Source organism: Erithacus rubecula, assembly GCF_903797595.1.
Source record: "Erithacus rubecula genome assembly, chromosome: 8".
In the NCBI taxonomy this organism is placed as follows: Eukaryota; Metazoa; Chordata; class Aves; order Passeriformes; family Muscicapidae; genus Erithacus; species Erithacus rubecula.
Genome location: NC_136659.1, coordinates 5,295,899 through 5,317,540, shown reverse-complemented (window position 1 = coordinate 5,317,540; position 21,642 = coordinate 5,295,899). Strand labels below are relative to the sequence as shown.

The window sequence follows — 21,642 nt, the reverse complement described above, 5'->3', positions numbered from 1 at the left end:
CCGGCGCTGCTCATCCTCCTCAGTCTGCTGAGGGCCTGGCCAGTGGACAATGCCTACACCTCCGATGGGGACAAAACAGCAGTCTTTGCTCTGGCTGTGAGTTCCTGCAACTGACCTCTGCTTGCCCCTAGGCCACCTCTCGAGCAGCCAGCTCTCTGCCCTCCCCACAGCTGCATCTCCCTGCCTCGGGCACTGCGCTGAACCTGGGGCGCCAGGCCGGCTGCTCCCACGGTGTCTCCCCGGGCCTCTCCCTGGCACGCTCAGGCCCTGCCACATGCATGTCTTGGCACCTACTCTTGTCTCTGGGTGCTTTATTTTTTCCAGGCAACCGTGACACTGTGGAACGTCTTCAACTCGACCTGGTGCCCACCTATAGTGTTGGAGTATTTCCCCCATCTCTTGCTGCATCTGCTCTTCCAAGCCTACATCAGCACGCTGTACACACCAGAGGAGGTTGACACCTTCTGGAAGGGATGCCAGAAGCAACTGGGCCTTGCCACCAACCCCCAAAGGTGCTCCATCCCAGTCCTGCCAGTCTCCCCACCCCTCCCATGCCCCCAAGGAGGAGCCAGGGCTGCCAGCGTGACCTGGCCTTTACTGTGCACACAGGTTTGCAGTGCAGACCCTGAAGGTCCTGCTCTACCAAGTCCAGTGTGAGCCTGTGGTGTTGGCCATGGAACGCAAGAACGGCTGGGACACGCTGCTGTGTGCTGACACCCACCACTATGCCATGTGCCTGCTGGCCAGGTGAGACCCCCTTCTCCAGGCTGCTGCTGCTGCCATTTGTGCCCAGGGTGCCCCACACAGTTGCTGTGCGCATGGGTGACAAGGCCTTGTCACAAAGAGAATGAAGAGCAGACTGGAAAATGCTGGGAGAGGAGGCTGCCTGGGAACAGCCGCCTCCCAAAGTGCCCACGGGCTGCTCGGGAACAGACCAGGCCTCGGGCAGTCAGCCCTGGCACAGCTTTGCCCACCCGGCTCAGGGGCAATGGTGTCTTTTCCCCCTACCAGGGAGATAAGCCAGGGCTGCGTGGTCTGGTGTCCCAGCATCGTATCCTGCCTCTTGGAGCTACTGAGGCAAGGCGTTTCAGACTGGGAACTGCCCGCCATGGCCTTCCTTGTGGAGGTGAGCCCCATGGCCAGCGCTGCCCCGCTGAGCTGACTCCCTCCTCTCTGCCCTCTCGCAGCCGCAGCCGTCTGGCACCGTGCCCGTGCCCTGTGCTGCTGCCTTGGCCCAGCCCTGGGCAGCTGTGAGCTCCTGCCAGCTGGGCGCCCCGGGCACTGCTTTGTGCCTTCCAGGTCCTGGACTTGCTGTACTGCACTGAATGGGGTGACAGCGTCCTGGAGATCATGGCCAGGCACCTACAGAGCGAGTCCAGGGAGATGCGTCGCCTGGCGCTCAGAGGCCTGGTGGTGCTGAGCAGGGACCCCTCGATGGTGAGAAGGAGGCAGTGACTGAAGCTGTGCTGGCAGCGTGGGGCTGGGGAAAGCAACCCCTTGTGCTTAGCTGGGCTTCGGGAGCCGTGGCAGCTGCTCCCAGCTCTCCTGCCTTGCTGCCCAGCTGCCCCAGTGCTCCAGGACAGGCCTGCGGCCCCTGGGCTCCGTGGCGGCAGCAGCAGCAGCAGAGTGGGGTTGCCAGCCCTGTGTTCCATGCAGAACAAAAGAATGCAGAGCCTGACCGAAAGCCTTGTGGACCTGCTGCGGAACGCAGATGAAGGCAGCGTTCAGATGACCGGCGTCGTGCTCAGCGCTCTGCTGCTGCACAGAGACCTGGCCATACCCAGCCCCACCGCCCTGCGGCTGGCTGCCGCGCTCTGGCCGCTCTTGGACCACGTAAGGCTCTGTGTCCCCAGTCACGGCCACTGGCTGCTGCCCCCAGGTGTGGTGTCCCATGGATTTCTGGGCCCGTGCACAGAGGGGCCTGGAGCAGCTGATGTGGATGGTTTTGCTTCCCTTCCAACAGGACAACCGCCATGTGCAGCTGCTCTGCATTCGCCTCTTCCAAGAGGTGATGAGCTTGGTAGAGGCAAAGGGGAAAAAACCTCTCAAGGTGCTTGTGAGCAAGAGCCTGCTCCCGCTCTTCTTCCACTGCCACAATGAGAACACGCGCGTGGCAGAGGTGAGGTACTCCTGGGCGCTGCTGTCCCCACGCTCACTTGTCTCCCTGCACCCTGGCACCTCATGGGCCCCAGCCCCCTCCTGGCCTTGGTGCAGGGAGGCAGCTCCTGTGCCCTGGGCTGCCGTGCATCTCTGGCTCTCTGCAGGCCTCTCGGGAAGCGCTGCTTGCTGCAGTAAGCTTCCTCAAGAGTCGGGATCTGGAGCACCTGGTGAAGACAGATCAGATGTGGAGGTTTGGCGAGTGCTTGGTAAGAACAGCCTGCATGCCCCAGCCCCAGCCCAAGCCCCTGCCCCAGCCCCAGCCTGGAGAAGCCCTTGCCCACGGTGCCCAGTCTGTGGTGCTGGCAGCTGTGGCCCCTGCCCAGTGCTGCACACAGGAGCACTGGCCTGTGCCCCACACTCTGCTCCCTTCCCTGGGCTGTGCCCCACGCGGGCTCTTCTCCAGGCTCCTGTGGCCCCAAGGCAGGAGCTGGTGGAGCCCCGACCCAGCCGGGCTCTGCTGCGGGCCAGCACCGCACCTTTCCAAGCCCTCTGACCCCCTCGGGGCTGTGCGGGCGGGAGAGCCCGGGGCCAAGGGGCAGAGCCCGCCCCGACCCTTCCCTCCCGCCGCTCTCCACAGCTGGCAGAGGACAGGGGCCGAGCGGCCGAACACCTGCGGCAGGCCCTGCCCTACCTGCAGAGCCCACAGGAGCCCCTGCGAGAGGCGGCCGTCAGGTTCATGGGTGAGCACAAGGCCGGCTCCCTCCCCGCCCCATTGCCGCAGCTCGGCCCCAGCCCCGGCAGCTGCTGCCATCGGGGCCGGGGCCGTGCAGCCCCGCCTGCCCTCGGGGCTGCTGCCGCCCTGTGCCAGCCGTGCCTCTGGCGGCAGCGTGCGCCCAGGGCCCGGCTGAGCCCTGCAGGGGAAGGAGGTGCTGCGGCCGCAGGGCTGCCAGCGCCGCTGTGGGGCAGCTGTGCCGCTGGGCAGAGCCGTGACGGGCTCTGTGTTCCCAGGGCTGGCCGGGCGGGTCCTGAAGGAGCAGCAGCGAGAGTTCCAGCTGATGTGCAGGGGTGAGTGAGGCCAGCGCGCTGGCAGCGGGGCTGGCCATGGCAGCTGCGTGCCCTGCCCCGGCTGCGGAGGGCTCTGCTCCCTGCGCACACCAGGGGCGGCGTGGGCAGAGCACAGAGACCTTTCAGGGGCCTGTGCCAAGGAGATTCGGGCCAGCACCTTCCAGCTGCTCCTTGCTGCCTCCTGCAGCTTCCAGGCCGTGGCAAGAGCTGGGGGGCATGGACGGGTCAGGAGGGTCTCCCCACGTGGCAAGAGCTGGGGGCATGGACGGGTCAGGAGGGTCTCCCCAGGTCCCCGTAGATGCAGGCTCTGACTGTGTCTCTGTTTCTCTCTCTTCCAGCCCTTCAGGACATGGCAGATGACATCAGCCCTGCCATCTCGTGCCTGGCCTGCCAAACGCTCTATATAATCATCACTGCACAGAGCGTTCCCTCCTCCCGACTCCAGCAGATGCGAGATGGATTCCGCCGTCTCTGGAAGCCGTCCCTGGGTGGCGGTGGCCGTCTCTGCTGCTGGAGAGCTGTGGAGAAATGATGCGGGAGGCTGTGTTTGCTGGGGCCACCTGAGCTTGCAGGGCAAGCTTTCCTTTTCATCCAAATAATATTGCTCTGCTGTAAATAATTTAGCAAATTAGTAAATTAGTAATTTAGTAAATTACTAATTTATGAAATTGGTATATTAGTAAATTAGTAAATTAGAAAATAAGAAAATTAGTAAATTACTAAATTAGTAAATTCATAGGATTAATAAAGTGTTGTTATACACAGAGGTCCAGGAGCTTTCTTTTGGTGGCCAGACTCTTCAGGCTCATGGGGAAGAGGGCAAGAAGGGTGCTTGTGCTGGGCAAGTTGGCCAAGCGTGCGGCGTGCAAGGGAAAGTGGCCCAAAGCCCCTTGGCCTTGGTGGTTCTTCCGGAGCCTTAAGGCTTCCGACGGAGCGGCTGGGCAGAGGCCGGAGCTGGGGCGGGCGTTGCTGAGAGCCTGGTCCCTGGAGAGGCCAGCAGCCCTCTCCCAGCCAGGAAGGGCCAGCTGTGTCCTGCCCGTGGGCTGCTGGCTGCATTGCTGAGGGCTCTGAGGTGCCTCTTGATGCGGCTCCTCTGGAGCTCCTGCAGCAGCCAGGCAGGCCTGGGGAGGCCTGGAGGGCGCGGGACAGTGGCGGCCATGACGGGATGCGGTGCTGCCGAGGCCAGCCAGGATAAGGCAGCGGGAAGGCCTGAGCGGGATGCGTGTGGCGCTGGGTGGCGGGAGGCTGTGCTGGGACACAGTACAAAGCTGGGAGGGCTTGGTGTGGATGGCTTGGTGGGAAGCCCTGAGGAACTGGGTGGCAGAGGCCATGAGCATTCCCCAGGCAGGCCCTTCTTCCTGCCAGCCGGCTGCTCCGGCGCTTCCCCGGCGCGTCTCTGGGCTGCGGCAGAAGGCCTGGAGGCCTGGCCTCAGCAGGACGCTGGGGACACCCCCGAGGGGCCCAGGCTGGTTTGCCTTGGGACAGGGAGGGACAAGGAGGCCGAGCAGGCCCTGCTGGAGCACAGTCCCTGGCTGCTGCTGGCGAGGCGCAGTGGGCAGAGGCCAGGGAGATGCATCACCTGGCGCTCAGAGGCCTCGTGGGGCTCAGCAGGGACCCTCGATGGTGACAAGGAGGCAGCAGCTGAAGCTGTGCTGGCAGCGTGTTGCAAGTCGGCCTGGCTGGGGCACAAAGGCAGCCCCATTTCACCAAGGAAGAGCCAGGCGCTGACTTCAAGCCCTGCAAAGCATTTGTTACTCTGGGGCAAACCTAACTGTTCTTCCCACAGCCCATAGTGGTTATGGGAATTGGTTCAAGTTCTCTTCCCCTAGTGGTTACTTAGTTTCAGAAAGTTCTCCCCCTGAGGGGATATATTGTCACGCCCCTCCTTGTTTCGGCCTTCCGTGTTTGACTCAGTACAGCGTTCGGTTTCTAGGCATCGTCCCTGTTTTATTTTCCGTGAGAGTTCTTTAGTTTTGGGCCTCTTCTGTGGTTCCTATCCCTTTCTTTTGGCCATTCAAACCCTCAGTACTCTGAATGTAAATGTTTCATTGCAGCCATACCCACCAGCGTGGGGCTGGAGAAAGCAGCCCCTTGGGCTTGGCTGGGCTTTGGGAGCTGTGCCAGCGTCACCCAGCTCTCCTGTGTTGCTGTCCAGCTGCCCGAGTGCTTCAGGTGAGGCCGAGACACCCCTGACACTCTGCTCAGGGCCCACAGAGCTGCTGCTGCCATGGCAAGGACGATGTGTCCTGCAGCTGGCCTGCAGAGTCGCTGCTGTCAACGTGGCTCAGGACACCAGAGAAAAGTCACCAGGGTGTGCACAGGAACAGCAGCTCCCCCAAAGGCCTGTACCTCCTCAGGAAGGCACCCACACCAGCCAGGATGCCAAAAGGAGGGATGCTGTGGGCACAATTTTTCATGGCTCGGCAAAAGGTGTCAGGAAAGTGGTCCCCATGGCTTTCTCTTGCCTTGCCAGCCTCACAGCCACGCTTGGCAGCTGCAGCTGCAGCCTGTCCCCCAGCTGACTTGAGTGGCCGTGCTTGAGGGCAGACTGGCCTTCCACAGATGCCTGTCCCAAGACAGCAGCGTTGGTGCCATCGTTAGAGACGCTGATGGGACACGAGCCCTGGGCTGCAGCTGCTGACACTCTCCTCCATTCAGGCACCCCCAAAAAAACCAGCATGAGCTTCTAAACTCAACATGGAGAACTTCCTCAGAAAGAAGGAAGAAACTGCAGTTGCTGAAGGAAAGCAGGGCTCGTGTGGCTGAGGTTCAGGGATGGAGGGAAGGAAGCACTTTGCTGTCTGCTGAACTGATGGCCCAAGTCACAAACTCAGGCTCTGCTGAGAGGATTCTGCTCTGCTCTTGTTGGAGGCTGTTCCCTAACAATGCACGGCCCTCCCTTGTTCCTGGATGTGGAATCTTGTGAAGCTGTAGGAACAAGTGTGCTCCGTGTCCATGGAAGAGCAGGAATTGGCAGGATATGTTTGCTTGCAGCACTTGGTTCTTCCTTCATGGTGCTGGCACCATCATCAGAGACACAGAACTGCTTGTCTCATTAAAGAGTTCTCCCTATATACTCTGCTTGCTGGGGCAGTTTGGGGGGGGGTGGGGGTGTCCCCAGGGCACGTGAGGGTGTGTCCTAGGGCTCTTTGTGACGCACTGCACCGAGGTCACCGTGGGATGGAACAGAGCACAGCGCACAAGGGTGACCCTTTGTGACACGTGGTGACATAGGTGCTGGCGGCGACACGGCCACGCCACAGTGCTCGGTGCACTGTGCGTCGGGACAGGACGGAGAGAGCGCAGCTGTGAGGAGCCCCCGCACAGCCAGCTCGTTCCCTGCTGACCCGGAGCTTTCCCAAAGCCTAACTGTGCAGGTGACCTCGAGGCCAGACTGCGGGACTCGGCGAGCCGCAGCATTTCCCGAGCATCTGCCGTCCCTGCGGCCGCTGCCCTCGAGGACAGACTGCAGGACTTACTGTCCTTCAGCCTTCCCAAGGTTTCTCTGTTGCAGCTGGGCCTTCAAGGCACAACTGCAGCACTTGATCTTGGAGTTTTTCCAAGGCATCTCTCGTGCAAGCCCTGCAAAGAGAGACATGGAGCAGACACCCCCCAGGGTGCCCAAGCTGGCCTGGGTGAAGGAGGAGGAGGAGGAGGAGGAGGAGGCTGCAGCTACCTCAGCACAGCAGCCTGTGGAGCTGCAGCAGCTGCAGCTGCAGCAGGAGGGTGAGTGCCAGAGCTGGGCCACAGGGCTGCTGCATGCCGGGCTGTCCCTGCCTGGGAAGGCAGGGCTGGGCTCTGCTCTCCGGCCTCTCCCGCAGCCCCTGAGCCCTGCCTGCGCTCGCTCTGTGCCAGGTGCAGCCATGGACCGCACACAAGAGCAGCACCCTGCCCGTGGCCGCTTCCGCAGAGCAGCGCAGGTACTGCAGCCATCCCCACCTGGGCTGGGCCTGCTGCCACTGCTCAGCCCAGCACCGTGCTTGGAACACTCCATGGACTCTCCCTCTCTTGTTGCCCTTCTCCTGCAGATGCTCTGTGAATTCATCACGTCCATTTGGCGGGAAGAGACCTCCGGTGTGGGCACTGGGCCTTCGGCAAACTTGCACCTCTTCGGTGCTGAGACCAGTGCCGCCATGCTGGATTTGCTTGTGGAGAAGGGTGTCTCCCATCCAATGCAAGTAAGCAGCCTGTGGCCAAGGCTTGATCACCCCAGGAATTGTGCGGCGCCTCAGGCTGGCTCTGCTGGGTTCCCTCAGCCTCTGAGGCCCAGCCCAATGTGGTGGGAAGGGCAGCACTTCTCAGGGGAAGCTGGGCAAGTTGCTGCTCTGGCAGGTGTCCAGGTCTCCCCGTGCCTTCTGCAGGTGCCCGCCATGGTGAGATACATGCACAAGTGGCTGACGGCCAACGAGTCTGCTGGGCACAGGCTGGACAGGAGCCTGCTGGAGCTGACCAAGAAATACCCCTACGATGTGCTGATGACTCTCCTGCGCTGGGCCCCGTCGGGTGACAGGTACCTTGGGCAGCCCCAGCTGCCTTGAGGCCTTAGGGCTCATGCCCCGTTACCCTGCAGAGCCTGTCCCTGCTGAGTGCCACCCAGGCGCACAGCTGCAGGCCCCTGCGGCCCCTCCGTCTGCCGTGCTGCCATGTCAGCCCCTGAGCGTGCTGCCCCGCTCCCTCCCTGGCGGGGCTGCACCCCCGTGGGCTGGCTGGGCGCCGCCGGCCGGGGCCAGTGGGCAGAGGCAGGGCTGAGGGCCGGCGCGGGCCCCTGCAGCAGCCCGGGCCACGGTGCTGTGGCCCGCACCCCCTGACACAGAGCCCTGACCCCACAGAGCTGCTGCGGCCATGTGGGGGCTGATCCTGACCTCCACTGGCACCGCGGAGCCGGCGCTGCTCATCCTCCTCAGTCTGCTGAGGGCCTGGCCAGTGGACAATGCCTACACCTCCGATGGGGACAAAACAGCAGTCTTTGCTCTGGCTGTGAGTTCCTGCAACTGACCTCTGCTTGCCCCTAGGCCACCTCTCGAGCAGCCAGCTCTCTGCCCTCCCCACAGCTGCATCTCCCTGCCTCGGGCACTGCGCTGAACCTGGGGCGCCAGGCCGGCTGCTCCCACGGTGTCTCCCCGGGCCTCTCCCTGGCACGCTCAGGCCCTGCCACATGCATGTCTTGGCACCTACTCTTGTCTCTGGGTGCTTTATTTTTTCCAGGCAACCGTGACACTGTGGAACGTCTTCAACTCGACCTGGTGCCCACCTATAGTGTTGGAGTATTTCCCCCATCTCTTGCTGCATCTGCTCTTCCAAGCCTACATCAGCACGCTGTACACACCAGAGGAGGTTGACACCTTCTGGAAGGGATGCCAGAAGCAACTGGGCCTTGCCACCAACCCCCAAAGGTGCTCCATCCCAGTCCTGCCAGTCTCCCCACCCCTCCCATGCCCCCAAGGAGGAGCCAGGGCTGCCAGCGTGACCTGGCCTTTACTGTGCACACAGGTTTGCAGTGCAGACCCTGAAGGTCCTGCTCTACCAAGTCCAGTGTGAGCCTGTGGTGTTGGCCATGGAACGCAAGAACGGCTGGGACACGCTGCTGTGTGCTGACACCCACCACTATGCCATGTGCCTGCTGGCCAGGTGAGACCCCCTTCTCCAGGCTGCTGCTGCTGCCATTTGTGCCCAGGGTGCCCCACACAGTTGCTGTGCGCATGGGTGACAAGGCCTTGTCACAAAGAGAATGAAGAGCAGACTGGAAAATGCTGGGAGAGGAGGCTGCCTGGGAACAGCCGCCTCCCAAAGTGCCCACGGGCTGCTCGGGAACAGACCAGGCCTCGGGCAGTCAGCCCTGGCACAGCTTTGCCCACCCGGCTCAGGGGCAATGGTGTCTTTTCCCCCTACCAGGGAGATAAGCCAGGGCTGCGTGGTCTGGTGTCCCAGCATCGTATCCTGCCTCTTGGAGCTACTGAGGCAAGGCGTTTCAGACTGGGAACTGCCCGCCATGGCCTTCCTTGTGGAGGTGAGCCCCATGGCCAGCGCTGCCCCGCTGAGCTGACTCCCTCCTCTCTGCCCTCTCGCAGCCGCAGCCGTCTGGCACCGTGCCCGTGCCCTGTGCTGCTGCCTTGGCCCAGCCCTGGGCAGCTGTGAGCTCCTGCCAGCTGGGCGCCCCGGGCACTGCTTTGTGCCTTCCAGGTCCTGGACTTGCTGTACTGCACTGAATGGGGTGACAGCGTCCTGGAGATCATGGCCAGGCACCTACAGAGCGAGTCCAGGGAGATGCGTCGCCTGGCGCTCAGAGGCCTGGTGGTGCTGAGCAGGGACCCCTCGATGGTGAGAAGGAGGCAGTGACTGAAGCTGTGCTGGCAGCGTGGGGCTGGGGAAAGCAACCCCTTGTGCTTAGCTGGGCTTCGGGAGCCGTGGCAGCTGCTCCCAGCTCTCCTGCCTTGCTGCCCAGCTGCCCCAGTGCTCCAGGACAGGCCTGCGGCCCCTGGGCTCCGTGGCGGCAGCAGCAGCAGCAGAGTGGGGTTGCCAGCCCTGTGTTCCATGCAGAACAAAAGAATGCAGAGCCTGACCGAAAGCCTTGTGGACCTGCTGCGGAACGCAGATGAAGGCAGCGTTCAGATGACCGGCGTCGTGCTCAGCGCTCTGCTGCTGCACAGAGACCTGGCCATACCCAGCCCCACCGCCCTGCGGCTGGCTGCCGCGCTCTGGCCGCTCTTGGACCACGTAAGGCTCTGTGTCCCCAGTCACGGCCACTGGCTGCTGCCCCCAGGTGTGGTGTCCCATGGATTTCTGGGCCCGTGCACAGAGGGGCCTGGAGCAGCTGATGTGGATGGTTTTGCTTCCCTTCCAACAGGACAACCGCCATGTGCAGCTGCTCTGCATTCGCCTCTTCCAAGAGGTGATGAGCTTGGTAGAGGCAAAGGGGAAAAAACCTCTCAAGGTGCTTGTGAGCAAGAGCCTGCTCCCGCTCTTCTTCCACTGCCACAATGAGAACACGCGCGTGGCAGAGGTGAGGACTCCTGGGCGCTGCTGTCCCCACGCTCACTTGTCTCCCTGCACCCTGGCACCTCATGGGCCCCAGCCCCCTCCTGGCCTTGGTGCAGGGAGGCAGCTCCTGTGCCCTGGGCTGCCGTGCATCTCTGGCTCTCTGCAGGCCTCTCGGGAAGCGCTGCTTGCTGCAGTAAGCTTCCTCAAGAGTCGGGATCTGGAGCACCTGGTGAAGACAGATCAGATGTGGAGGTTTGGCGAGTGCTTGGTAAGAACAGCCTGCATGCCCCAGCCCCAGCCCAAGCCCCTGCCCCAGCCCCAGCCTGGAGAAGCCCTTGCCCACGGTGCCCAGTCTGTGGTGCTGGCAGCTGTGGCCCCTGCCCAGTGCTGCACACAGGAGCACTGGCCTGTGCCCCACACTCTGCTCCCATCCCTGGGCTGTGCCCCACGCGGGCTCTTCTCCAGGCTCCTGTGGCCCCAAGGCAGGAGCTGGTGGAGCCCCGACCCAGCCGGGCTCTGCTGCGGGCCAGCACCGCACCTTTCCAAGCCCTCTGACCCCCTCGGGGCTGTGCGGGCGGGAGAGCCCGGGGCCAAGGGGCAGAGCCCGCCCCGACCCTTCCCTCCCGCCGCTCTCCACAGCTGGCAGAGGACAGGGGCCGAGCGGCCGAACACCTGCGGCAGGCCCTGCCCTACCTGCAGAGCCCACAGGAGCCCCTGCGAGAGGCGGCCGTCAGGTTCATGGGTGAGCACAAGGCCGGCTCCCTCCCCGCCCCATTGCCGCAGCTCGGCCCCAGCCCCGGCAGCTGCTGCCATCGGGGCCGGGGCCGTGCAGCCCCGCCTGCCCTCGGGGCTGCTGCCGCCCTGTGCCAGCCGTGCCCTTGGCGGCAGCGTGCGCCCAGGGCCCGGCTGAGCCCTGCAGGGGAAGGAGGTGCTGCGGCCGCAGGGCTGCCAGCGCCGCTGTGGGGCAGCTGTGCCGCTGGGCAGAGCCGTGACGGGCTCTGTGTTCCCAGGGCTGGCCGGGCGCGTCCTGAAGGAGCAGCAGCGAGAGTTCCAGCTGATGTGCAGGGGTGAGTGAGGCCAGCGCGCTGGCAGCGGGGCTGGCCATGGCAGCTGCGTGCCCTGCCCCGGCTGCGGAGGGCTCTGCTCCCTGCGCGCACCAGGGGCGGCGTGGGCAGAGCACAGAGACCTTTCAGGGGCCTGTGCCAAGGAGATTCGGGCCAGCACCTTCCAGCTGCTCCTTGCTGCCTCCTGCTGCTTCCAGGCCGTGGCAAGAGCTGGGGGGCATGGACGGGTCAGGAGGGTCTCCCCACGTGGCAAGAGCTGGGGGCATGGACGGGTCAGGAGGGTCTCCCCAGGTCCCCGTAGATGCAGGCTCTGACTGTGCCTCTGTTTCTCTCTCTTCCAGCCCTTCAGGACATGGCAGATGACATCAGCCCTGCCATCTCGTGCCTGGCCTGCCAAACGCTCTATATAATCATCACTGCACAGAGCGTTCCCTCCTCCCGACTCCAGCAGATGCGAGATGGATTCCGCCGTCTCTGCAAGCCGTCCCTGGGTGGCGGTGGCCGTCTCTGCTGCTGGAGAGCTGTGGAGAAATGATGCGGGAGGCTGTGTTTGCTGGGGCCACCTGAGCTTGCAGGGTCAAGCTCTACTTTTCATCCTCATAATGTTGCTCTGCTGTAAATAATTTAGCAATTTTGTAAATTAGTAATTTAGTAAATTACTAATTTATTAAATTGGTATATTAGTAAATTAGTAAATTAGAAAATAAGAATATTAGTAAATTACTAAATTAGTAAATTCATAGGATTAATAAAGTGTTGTTGTTATACACAGAGGTCCAGGAGCTTTCTTTTGGTGGCCAGACTCTTCAGGCCTATGGGGAAGAGGGCAAGAAGGGTGCTTGTGCTGGGCAAGTTGGCCAAGCGTGCGGCGTGCAAGGGAAAGTGGCCCAAAGCCCCTTGGCCTTGGTGGTTCTTCCGGAGCCTTGAGGCTTCCGACGGAGCGGCTGGGCAGAGGCCGGAGCTGGGGCGGGCGTTGCTGAGAGCCTGGTCCCTGGAGAGGCCAGCAGCCCTCTCCCAGCCAGGAAGGGCCAGCTGTGTCCTGCCCGTGGGCTGCTGGCTGCATTGCTGAGGGCTCTGAGGTGCCTCTTGATGCGGCTCCTCTGGAGCTCCTGCAGCAGCCAGGCAGGCCTGGGGAGGCCTGGAGGGCGCGGGACAGTGGCGGCCATGACGGGATGCGGTGCTGCCGAGGCCAGCCAGGATAAGGCAGCGGGAAGGCCTGAGCGGGATGCGTGTGGCGCTGGGTGGCGGGAGGCTGTGCTGGGACAGGAGGGCTTGGTGTGGATGGCTTGGTGGGAAGCCCTGAGGAACTGGGTGGCAGAGGCCATGAGCATTCCCCAGGCAGGCCCTTCTTCCTGCCAGCCGGCTGCTCCGGCGCTTCCCCGGCGCGTCTCTGGGCTGCAGCAGAAGGCCTGGAGGCCTGGCCTCAGCAGGACGCTGGGGACACCCCCGAGGGGCCCAGGCTGGTTTGCCTTGGGACAGGGAGGGACAAGGAGGCCGAGCAGGCCCTGCTGGAGCACAGTCCCTGGCTGCTGCTGGCGAGGCGCAGTGGGCAGAGGCCAGGGAGATGCATCACCTGGCGCTCAGAGGCCTCGTGGGGCTCAGCAGGGACCCTCGATGGTGACAAGGAGGCAGCAGCTGAAGCTGTGCTGGCAGCGTGTTGCAAGTCGGCCTGGCTGGGGCACAAAGGCAGCCCCATTTCACCAAGGAAGAGCCAGGCGCTGACTTCAAGCCCTGCAAAGCATTTGTTACTCTGGGGCAAACCTAACTGTTCTTCCCACAGCCCATAGTGGTTATGGGAATTGGTTCAAGTTCTCTTCCCCTAGTGGTTACTTAGTTTCAGAAAGTTCTCCCCCTGAGGGGATATATTGTCACGCCCCTCCTTGTTTCGGCCTTCGGTGTTTGACTCAGTACAGCGTTCGGTTTCTAGGCATCGTCCCTGTTTTATTTTCCGTGAGAGTTCTTTAGTTTTGGGCCTCTTCTGTGGTTCCTATCCCTTTCTTTTGGCCATTCAAACCCTCAGTACTCTGAATGTAAATGTTTCATTGCAGCCATACCCACCAGCGTGGGGCTGGAGAAAGCAGCCCCTTGGGCTTGGCTGGGCTTTGGGAGCTGTGCCAGCGTCACCCAGCTCTCCTGTGTTGCTGTCCAGCTGCCCGAGTGCTTCAGGTGAGGCCGAGACACCCCTGACACTCTGCTCAGGGCCCACAGAGCTGCTGCTGCCATGGCAAGGACGATGTGTCCTGCAGCTGGCCTGCAGAGTCGCTGCTGTCAACGTGGCTCAGGACACCAGAGAAAAGTCACCAGGGTGTGCACAGGAACAGCAGCTCCCCAAAGGCCTGTACCTCCTCAGGAAGGCACCCACACCAGCCAGGATGCCAAAAGGAGGGATGCTGTGGGCACAATTTTTCATGGCTCGGCAAAAGGTGTCAGGAAAGTGGTCCCCATGGCTTTCTCTTGCCTTGCCAGCCTCACAGCCACGCTTGGCAGCTGCAGCTGCAGCCTGTCCCCCAGCTGACTTGAGTGGCCGTGCTTGAGGGCAGACTGGCCTTCCACAGCTGCCTGTCCCAAGACAGCAGCGTTGGTGCCATCGTTAGAGACGCTGATGGGACACGAGCCCTGGGCTGCAGCTGCTGACACTCTCCTCCATTCAGGCACCCCCAAAAAAACCAGCATGAGCTTCTAAACTCAACATGGAGAACTTCCTCAGAAAGAAGGAAGAAACTGCAGTTGCTGAAGGAAAGCAGGGCTCGTGTGGCTGAGGTTCAGGGATGGAGGGAAGGAAGCACTTTGCTGTCTGCTGAACTGATGGCCCAAGTCACAAACTCAGGCTCTGCTGAGAGGATTCTGCTCTGCTCTTGTTGGAGGCTGTTCCCTAACAATGCACGGCCCTCCCTTGTTCCTGGATGTGGAATCTTGTGAAGCTGTAGGAACAAGTGTGCTCCGTGTCCACGGAAGAGCAGGAATTGGCAGGATATGTTTGCTTGCAGCACTTGGTTCTTCCTTCATGGTGCTGGCACCATCATCAGAGACACAGAACTGCTTGTCTCATTAAAGAGTTCTCCCTATATACTCTGCTTGCTGGGGCAGTTTGGGGGGGGTGGGGGTGTCCCCAGGGCACGTGAGGGTGTGTCCTAGGGCTCTTTGTGACGCACTGCACCGAGGTCACCGTGGGATGGAACAGAGCACAGCGCACAAGGGTGACCCTTTGTGACACGTGGTGACATAGGTGCTGGCGGCGACACGGCCACGCCACAGTGCTCGGTGCACTGTGCGTCGGGACAGGACGGAGAGAGCGCAGCTGTGAGGAGCCCCCGCACAGCCAGCTCGTTCCCTGCTGACCCGGAGCTTTCCCAAAGTCTAACTGTGCAGGTGACCTCGAGGCCAGACTGTGGGACCTGGTGACCCATAGTCTTCCCGAGGTTTCTCTTTTGCAGGTGCCCTTATGGGCTCTCCATAGGTTTTCTTACCCATAGCCTTCTCAAAATGTCTCCTGTTACTCTGTCAGGAGGCCTTGAGTGCAGACTGCAGGACTTACTGTCCTGTAGCCTTCCCAAGACTTCTCTATTTTAGGTCCCTTCCAGGCACGGCTCACTGCACTTGGTGGCCTGGAACTTTTCCGTGGCATCTCTTGTGCGTCTAGCCGTAAATCCAGACATTGACATGGCTGAGAGAACCCCCAGCCTACCCAAGAATTTTGATAAATGTCCTTGTGTGGCCGTACCACAGCCACATAATGAGATGGAGCAGTTCCAGCCATTGCCGAATGGTGAGTGGCAGAGCTGGGCCACAGGGCTGGTGCCTGCAGCCATGACTGTGGTGATGCCCATGGATAGCTCAGAAGAGGGGTGGGGCTGAACCCCCTGGCAGCCATACTCCATGCCTGGGGCATCCCGGGGCTGTCCCTGCTTGGAAAGTGCATGGCTGGGCTGTATTCCTGGGTCTCTCTTGCAACTCTTAAGCTCTGGCTTTCTTTGCTCTTTACCAGATGCAGGGAGAGACCAGACACAACAGCAGCATAATTGTGGCCGTATCTGCTGGTGCTCTGTAGGCCAGGTACAGAGAGCCATTTCCACCTTTTTAGCCGAGCATTACCACTGGAGCACTCAATGGATTATCCCTCTCTTCCCTATTGTTCCTTCTTTTGCAGAAGTTTGCGAACCTCAGAGAGATGATCACATTTTCCAAGGGTGCAGCACAGCCTGGCCCAGCAGTCCCTCAGAGCTTAGCTCCTGCTCCCAGCCTGGATCTTTTTGGGGAGAGAATGGTCTCCAGTCCAAGTCAAGTAAGTGGCCTGTGGCCAGGGCTGGGTGTCCCTAGAAATTGTGTGGTGCCTCAAGCCAGTTCCACTGGGCCTCCTCAGCCTTTGTGTTCAGCCCAGTGTGGTGGAAAGGGAAGCATTTCTCAAGGGAATCTGGGAAGTTGCTCCCTCTGGCAGCTCTCCAAGTCTCCCCATGCTTTCTGCAGGTGCCAGGCTTAGTTAGGAACATGCACCAGAAGATAGCATCTGAGGGACCTCCAGAGGACAGGCTGTTCATGGACATCTTGAGGCTGACTGATGCACACCCCGCTGATGTCGCAGTGACCCTCCTGCGCTGTGCCCCATCGTGTGACAGGTATAGGGCCCACTTGCCTTGAGGGCTCAGGTCTAACCAGCCTGTAGGGCCCATCAGCCTGTACAGCCAGTCCAGTGGGGTCTGCTAGACAGGCAGAGAGTTCCAGGAGCCACTGGACCCTCCGCTTCCCAGTCCTGGCTTGTGAGCCCCTAAGCCTCCTGCCATGTTCGTTCCCTACCCTTCAGAGCACTATGGCTCTGTCATCTGGGCCTCTGTGGCTGCCCAGGCCATGGTGCTCTGGCTAAAACCCCCCTGACACACAACTCTCGTCCTGCAGAGCTGCTGCAACCATGTGGAAGACCATAGCCTCATCAGGAACAACAATGGAAAAGGTGCTGCCAACACTGCTTGTTGTGCTGGAGGACTGGCCAGTGCGCAAAATGTTCACCTCTGATGGCGACAGTGAGAACGTATTTGCCCTGGCTGTGAGTTTCTGGAACTGACCTTTGCTTGCACCCAGGCTGCCTCTCCAGCGCCTCTCCATCCTCTCCCTTCCTGCCTCACGCACTGGGCTAACACCTGGGTCAGAGGCAAGGTTCAGGGGCATCAGGCTGCGTCCCCCCGTGCCTCCCCTGGCCTCTCCTTCATATGCTTGGGCCCTGTCACTGGCATTGAGTGCTGTCTCTGTGTGGTTTATCCTTTGTAGACAACCAGGGTGCTTTGGGAGATTCTCCGTCTGCCCTGGTGCCCAGAGCCATTTATGAAATATTCCCCCCATCTCCTTGTGGCTCTACTCTACCAAGTTTTCATCAGTACACAGCAGACACCAGAGGAGGTCAAAACTTTCTGGACAAAATGTCAGGAGGAAAATAACCTTCCCAGTATCAACAGGTGCTCCATCCCAGTCCTCCTGTCACTCCCACGCCCCAGGGCTGAGGCCAGGGCTGTCTGCATGACCTGGGCTTTGTTCTGCACACAGCTTTGCAGTGAAGACTGTGAAGGCACTGCTCCACCATCTGCGGTGCATGGATTTACTGGTGGCTATAGAACGCAAGAACGGCTGGGACACGCTGCTCTATGCAGACACCCACCACTATGCCATGGGTCTGCTGGCCAGGTGAGACCCCCTTCTCCAGGCTACTGCTGCCATTTGTGCCCAGGGTGCCCCACACAGTTCCCGTGCCCATGGGTGACAAGGCCTTGTCACAAAGAGAATGAAGGGCAGACTGGAAAATGCTGAGAGAGGAGGCTGCCTGGGAACAGCCACCTCCCAAAGTGCCCACGGGCTGCTCGGGAACAGACCAGGCCTCGGGCAGTCAGCCCTGGCACAGCTTTGCCCACCCAGCTCAGGGGCAATGGTGTCTTTTTCCCCCACCAGGGAGATGCGCCGTGTCTCCATACCCATGTGTTCCTGCATTGCGCTCCGCCTGGTCAGGCGCCTCAGCAGGGAGGAGCCACTCTGGCATCTTGCTGCCATGGCCTTCCTTGTGGAGGTGAGCCCCATGGCCAGCGCTGCCCCGCTGAGCTGACTCCCTCCTCTCTGCCCTCTCGCAGCCGCAGCCGTCTGGCACCGTGCCCGTGCCCTGTGCTGCTGCCTTGGCCCAGCCCTGGGCAGCTGTGAGCTCCTGCCAGCTGGGCGCCCCGGGCACTGCTTTGTGCCTTTCAGGTCCTGGAGTTCCTGGACTTCAATGAATGGGGTGACAGCATCCTGGAGATCATGGCCAGGCACCTACAGAGCGAATCCAGAGACAGGTGTCACCTGGCGCTCAGAGGTCTCGAGGTGCTGAGCAGGGACCCCTCGATGGTGAGAAGGAGGCAGTGACTGAAGCTGTGCTGGCAGCGTGGGGCTGGGGAAAGCAACCCCTTGTGCTTAGCTGGGCTTCGGGAGCCGTGGCAGCTGCTCCCAGCTCTCCTGCCTTGCTGCCCAGCTGCCCCAGTGCTCCAGGACAGGCCTGCGGCCCCTGGGCTCCGTGGCGGCAGAAGCAGCAGCAGAGTGGGGTTGCACCACTGGAGCGGTGTTGGCGGTGCAGCTGTTTATCGATTCACAGCACAGCCTTGTGTTCCACACAGGCCAAAAAAATGTGCAAACTGTCTGGACGCCTTCTGGAGCTACTGAAGAATGAAGATGCAGATGTGGTCAGGACGACCCTCTCTGTGTTAATGAATTTACTCCTCAACAAAGACATCCTAGCATCCAGTCCCACGGCCCCAAAACTGGCTGAGGTGCTTCAGTCCCTCTTTGATCATGTAAGGCTCTGTGTTCTCAGCCACAACACTGGGTGCTGACCCAAGATGTGGTGCCCCATGGATTTTCAGGCATGTGCACAGGGGGTCCTCGAGAATCCAGTGCTGAGTTTTTTCCTTTCCAACAGGACAACCGTGATGTGCAGCTGCTCTCCATTCGCCTCTACAAACAAGTGATGGAATCAGCTGTGGGAAAGGGGAGAAAACGTCTCAAGATGCTTGTGGGGGAGACCCTGCTCCCGCTCTTCTTCCACTGCCACAATGAGAACACGCGCGTGGCAGAGGTGAGGACTCCTGGGCGCTGCTGTCCCCACGCTCACTTGTCTCCCTGCACCCTGGCACCTCATGGGCCCCAGCCCCCTCCTGGCCTTGGTGCAGGGAGGCAGCTCCTGTGCCCTGGGCTGCCGTGCATCTCTGGCTCTCTGCAGGCCTCTCGGGAAACGCTGCTTGCTGTGGTGAAGTTCCTGAAGAGGAGGGATCTTAAACAACTGCTGGAGATGGAGGACCCGTGGAGCTTTGGCGAGCGTGTGGTAAGAACAGCCTGCAAGCCCCAGCCCCAGCCTGGAGAAGCCCTTGCCCACGGTGCCCAGTCTGTGGGGCTGGCAGCTGTGGCCCCTGCCCAGTGCTGCAGACAAGGGCACCGGCCTGTGCCCCTTCCCTGTGCGGGCAGGGGAGCCCGGGGCCGAGGGGCAGAGCCCGCCCCGACCCTTCCCTCCTGCCGCTCTCCACAGCTGGCAGAGGACAGGGGCCGAGCGGCCGAACACCTGCATCGGGCTCTGCCCTACCTGGAGAGTCCACAGGAGCCCTTGAGAGAGGCAGCCATCAGGACCATCGGTGAGACATGAGCCAGAGTCTTGGTCCCTCCCTGCCCTATTGCAGCAGGATCTGGGCCAGGGGCCATGACGGGCTTTGTGTTCACAGGGATCGCTGGGATGCTCATGAGGGGGCAGCCACAAGAGCTGCAGCTCATCTGTGAGGGTGAGTGAGGCCAGCGCGCTGGCAGCGGGGCTGGCCATGGCAGCTGCGTGCCCTGCCCCGGCTGCGGAGGGCTCTGCTCCCTGCGCACACCAGGGGCGGCGTGGGCAGAGCACAGAGACCTTTCAGGGGCCTGTGCCAAGGAGATTCGGGCCAGCACCTTCCAGCTGCTCCGTGCTGCCTCCTGCTGCTTCCAGGCCGCGGCAAGAGCTGGATGGGTTGGTCCTTTCAGGGGCTTTCCTCCCTCAGACCGTGGGTGTGTTCTCTTTTTCAGCCCTTCAAGCCCTTAACGCAGATGAGAGCCCCTCCAACACAAACCTGATAGTTCAAGTCATGTTCGATGAAAGAGCTGCATCATTAAATTCATCTTCAGGACAGTGCCAGATCCCATGCAGGAGGAGACCACCTGGAGATCAGAGACCAGCTGAAGCTCCAGACACCGCTGATGCTGCGCAAACCTGAGCTTTCCTGGAAGCTCAAGTAGCTCCCCGCCTCTCCTTCCCGCTTTACTGGTTCCTCCCTTCAACCCCCCTTTCCCCTTTCCCCTTTCCCTTTTCCCCTTTTCCTGCTCCCAGCTCATCCCTCTGCTTTGCTTGGCATGAATAAAAAATTCAGCTTCTTCACCTTATTTGTATCTTTGTGGAGCAGAAACGGACCAAAACTTGAGCCCTGGAGTACACAGGCCCCGTCCTGCTGTCCTTTTCTGAGCTACATTTTGTGCAGAGAGGAACATGGGCAGATCAGGCTGGAAGGGTCCCTGCCCTGAAGGTCCAGTTTCACAATATTGCGGAGTTAAAGGCCTTGCTGAGTACACGGAAGGTCAGCAGTAGGACACAGACCCTGGATTTCAGAAGAGTCATCTTCAGTATTTTCTGAATCCAGCTGAAAGGGATTCCATGGCAAGCATCCAGTGAGGGCAAAGGAGCTTGGAATACTGGAGGTTGTTCAAGAATAGCTTCCTGAAAGCACAACAGTGGTGCTTCCCTACAAAGGAAAAGGAAGAGGGCAGAGCCAAAGCCCACCCTGATTTACAGTGAGCCTTGGGTGTACTAAAAATGAATCAAATGAAGCAGCAGCACAGAGGCTGAGGCTCAGACGTGTGGCCATCCCACAGTACTGAGGGCTGTCAGGCAGTGCTGGGATCCTGGATGCAGTTCTTGTCCCTACAACTGAGGAATCACAGCTCCTGCCTCATACACAGAATCCAAAGTGAGACCAGCTGGAGGAGACCCTTCCAGTCTGTCTTGGGCATGGCTGCAAAACAGCCGCTGCTGCTTCTTCCTCCACCTGAGTTTGGGGTTTGCTGACCCCAGAGTCAGAGCCAGGTCATGCTCTGTTGTCCAAAGACTCTTCAGAGCAGGCATGTGCACCGTGCACAGTGGTGAGTCCTAGAAAGTGCTTACAAGAGCATCTAACCCAAATCTACCCTTTGTCAGTTTAACCCCAGCAAGAAAGAGCTCCTCTGACTCTGTTCTGCTGTCTTTGGGCCACCTAATGTTGGGACAAGGAACTTGCACCAATTCCAGAATCCGTAGTGACAATAAAGATGCTGAATTTGAGATTGATTAATTGGCATGGTGACTATAAAAGGCTAAGTTGGAGTCCTAAAACTTTGATGCTGTGATGTTTGCTCAGCAGCTGAGCACTTTAGTACCACCGTAGTTTTGCTGCCAGCTCTGGGAATCCCATAGCAGTTTGAGTTAAAGGTATTTTAAAAATCCTGTAGTTCCAGTTGCTTGGCTATGGGCAGGACACCTTCCATTAGAATTCGAAAAATTGGACTAATCCATCTTTATGTTCCTCCCTCTGGATTTTGATCTAAACTTAGATTTTGTAGCTCACAGAACTGGGAACAGGAGTTTCCCAATATCCCATCTAAACCCATTGCAGTGGTTTTGGTTTGCCAATTTGAGATTTCCCAGCCAACACACCAATTTATGTCATGGCTTTAGCATTGGCCAAATTACCATTGTACCCACTAGAATTATTCACTCATTTCCTGCTGTGAGACAGCATTAGCAGGAAGGCAAAACAGGCTCAAACTTTAAAAGGTACAAAGAAAAACTTTATTACTAAGAACTATAAGGAAAAAAAGAATAAAATTCAGAATAAAACTTTTAGAACACTCCTCCTCCTCCCACAACTTTTCTTTTACACTGACAGCATACAGAAAACCAATTAGTCAGTTTACCATTAAAAAAAAAAAAAAAAAAAGGTTTTTCACCAATTCACTTGGGAGAGGAGATTTCTCTCTTCAGTGTATAGAGATTTCTACAAAAGAAACAGTTTTCTTGTGGCCTCGATGTTATAGTGATCAGCTGCCTGGAAATCAGATCACTGTGTAAAAATCCCTTCCTCAACTAACAGTTTTCCTACAACCATTATTGAGGACTGTATCAACTTATGGGGCACACTTTAAGAATTATAACAGTTCAAATAAAAGCTTTATTCATCTTTGAAAACAGAGGTTTCTCTTCTTCCCTGGAGAACAGCAGGGATTTTCATCTCTTCTTTATTTAAACTTATAAAATCACAACAATTTCAATATCTGCTTACTGTAGCACCAATGCTTCTGCTCATATCTACAGTTAAAACATTCACCCATCCCATAATCTCTGTGTATTATAGGGAAACAAGAGTCTCTTCTCCATAGCATTAAAAAA

At 59.6% G+C, this 21,642-nt stretch overlaps 4 protein-coding genes across 5 annotated transcripts; all 4 read left to right on the top strand.

Annotated features, from left to right (window-relative positions):
- Positions 1-673: 673 nt before the first annotated feature.
- On the top strand, positions 674-3,697 carry LOC306804252 (maestro heat-like repeat-containing protein family member 7; the record flags this gene model as incomplete). Its single annotated transcript, XM_079310569.1, has 9 exons — positions 674-747; positions 1,012-1,126; positions 1,300-1,437; positions 1,657-1,833; positions 1,964-2,119; positions 2,265-2,366; positions 2,738-2,840; positions 3,109-3,165; positions 3,504-3,697. The coding sequence occupies 9 exons, from the start codon at positions 674-676 to the stop codon at positions 3,695-3,697; spliced, it is 1,116 nt and encodes a 371-aa protein (XP_079166695.1).
- A 2,904-nt stretch (positions 3,698-6,601) lies between these two features.
- LOC306804239 (uncharacterized protein) lies at positions 6,602-7,542 on the top strand (the record flags this gene model as incomplete). Its single annotated transcript, XM_079310558.1, has 4 exons — positions 6,602-6,891; positions 7,021-7,085; positions 7,194-7,339; positions 7,527-7,542. The coding sequence occupies exons 1-4, from the start codon at positions 6,762-6,764 to the stop codon at positions 7,540-7,542; spliced, it is 357 nt and encodes a 118-aa protein (XP_079166684.1). The 5' UTR covers positions 6,602-6,761.
- Positions 7,543-8,719: 1,177 nt separating this feature from the next.
- Positions 8,720-11,742, top strand: LOC306804238 (maestro heat-like repeat-containing protein family member 7; the record flags this gene model as incomplete). The annotated part of the gene is made up of 9 exons (XM_079310557.1): positions 8,720-8,793; positions 9,058-9,172; positions 9,346-9,483; positions 9,703-9,879; positions 10,010-10,165; positions 10,310-10,411; positions 10,783-10,885; positions 11,154-11,210; positions 11,549-11,742. 9 exons carry the CDS (start codon positions 8,720-8,722, stop codon positions 11,740-11,742), a joined length of 1,116 nt encoding a protein of 371 aa, XP_079166683.1.
- Positions 11,743-14,489: 2,747 nt separating this feature from the next.
- LOC306804557 (maestro heat-like repeat-containing protein family member 7) lies at positions 14,490-19,520 on the top strand. 2 transcript variants are annotated; one of them, XM_079311302.1, is made up of 15 exons: positions 14,490-14,973; positions 15,199-15,260; positions 15,355-15,489; positions 15,672-15,820; positions 16,098-16,245; positions 16,467-16,651; positions 16,740-16,877; positions 17,139-17,253; positions 17,427-17,564; positions 17,831-18,007; positions 18,133-18,288; positions 18,433-18,534; positions 18,736-18,838; positions 18,926-18,982; positions 19,254-19,520. In XM_079311302.1, exons 1-15 carry the CDS (start codon positions 14,868-14,870, stop codon positions 19,439-19,441), a joined length of 1,959 nt encoding a protein of 652 aa, XP_079167428.1. In that variant the 5' UTR covers positions 14,490-14,867; the 3' UTR covers positions 19,442-19,520. The 2 variants fall into 2 exon arrangements, with proteins under 2 accessions (XP_079167428.1, XP_079167427.1); XM_079311301.1 differs by having other exon boundaries at positions 15,193-15,260.
- Positions 19,521-21,642: the final 2,122 nt, after the last annotated feature.

Excerpts from the sequence above, each read along its gene's own strand:
- LOC306804557 (XM_079311301.1), top strand. The coding sequence starts at position 14,868 with ATGGCTGAGAGAACCCCCAGCCTACCCAAGAATTTTGATAAATGTCCT. Across the intron at positions 15,261-15,354 it reads GCTGGTGCTCTGTAGGCCAG|AAGTTTGCGAACCTCAGAGA; the intron begins GTACAGAGAGCC and ends CTTCTTTTGCAG. Across the intron at positions 18,008-18,132 it reads TTCAGTCCCTCTTTGATCAT|GACAACCGTGATGTGCAGCT; the intron begins GTAAGGCTCTGT and ends CCTTTCCAACAG.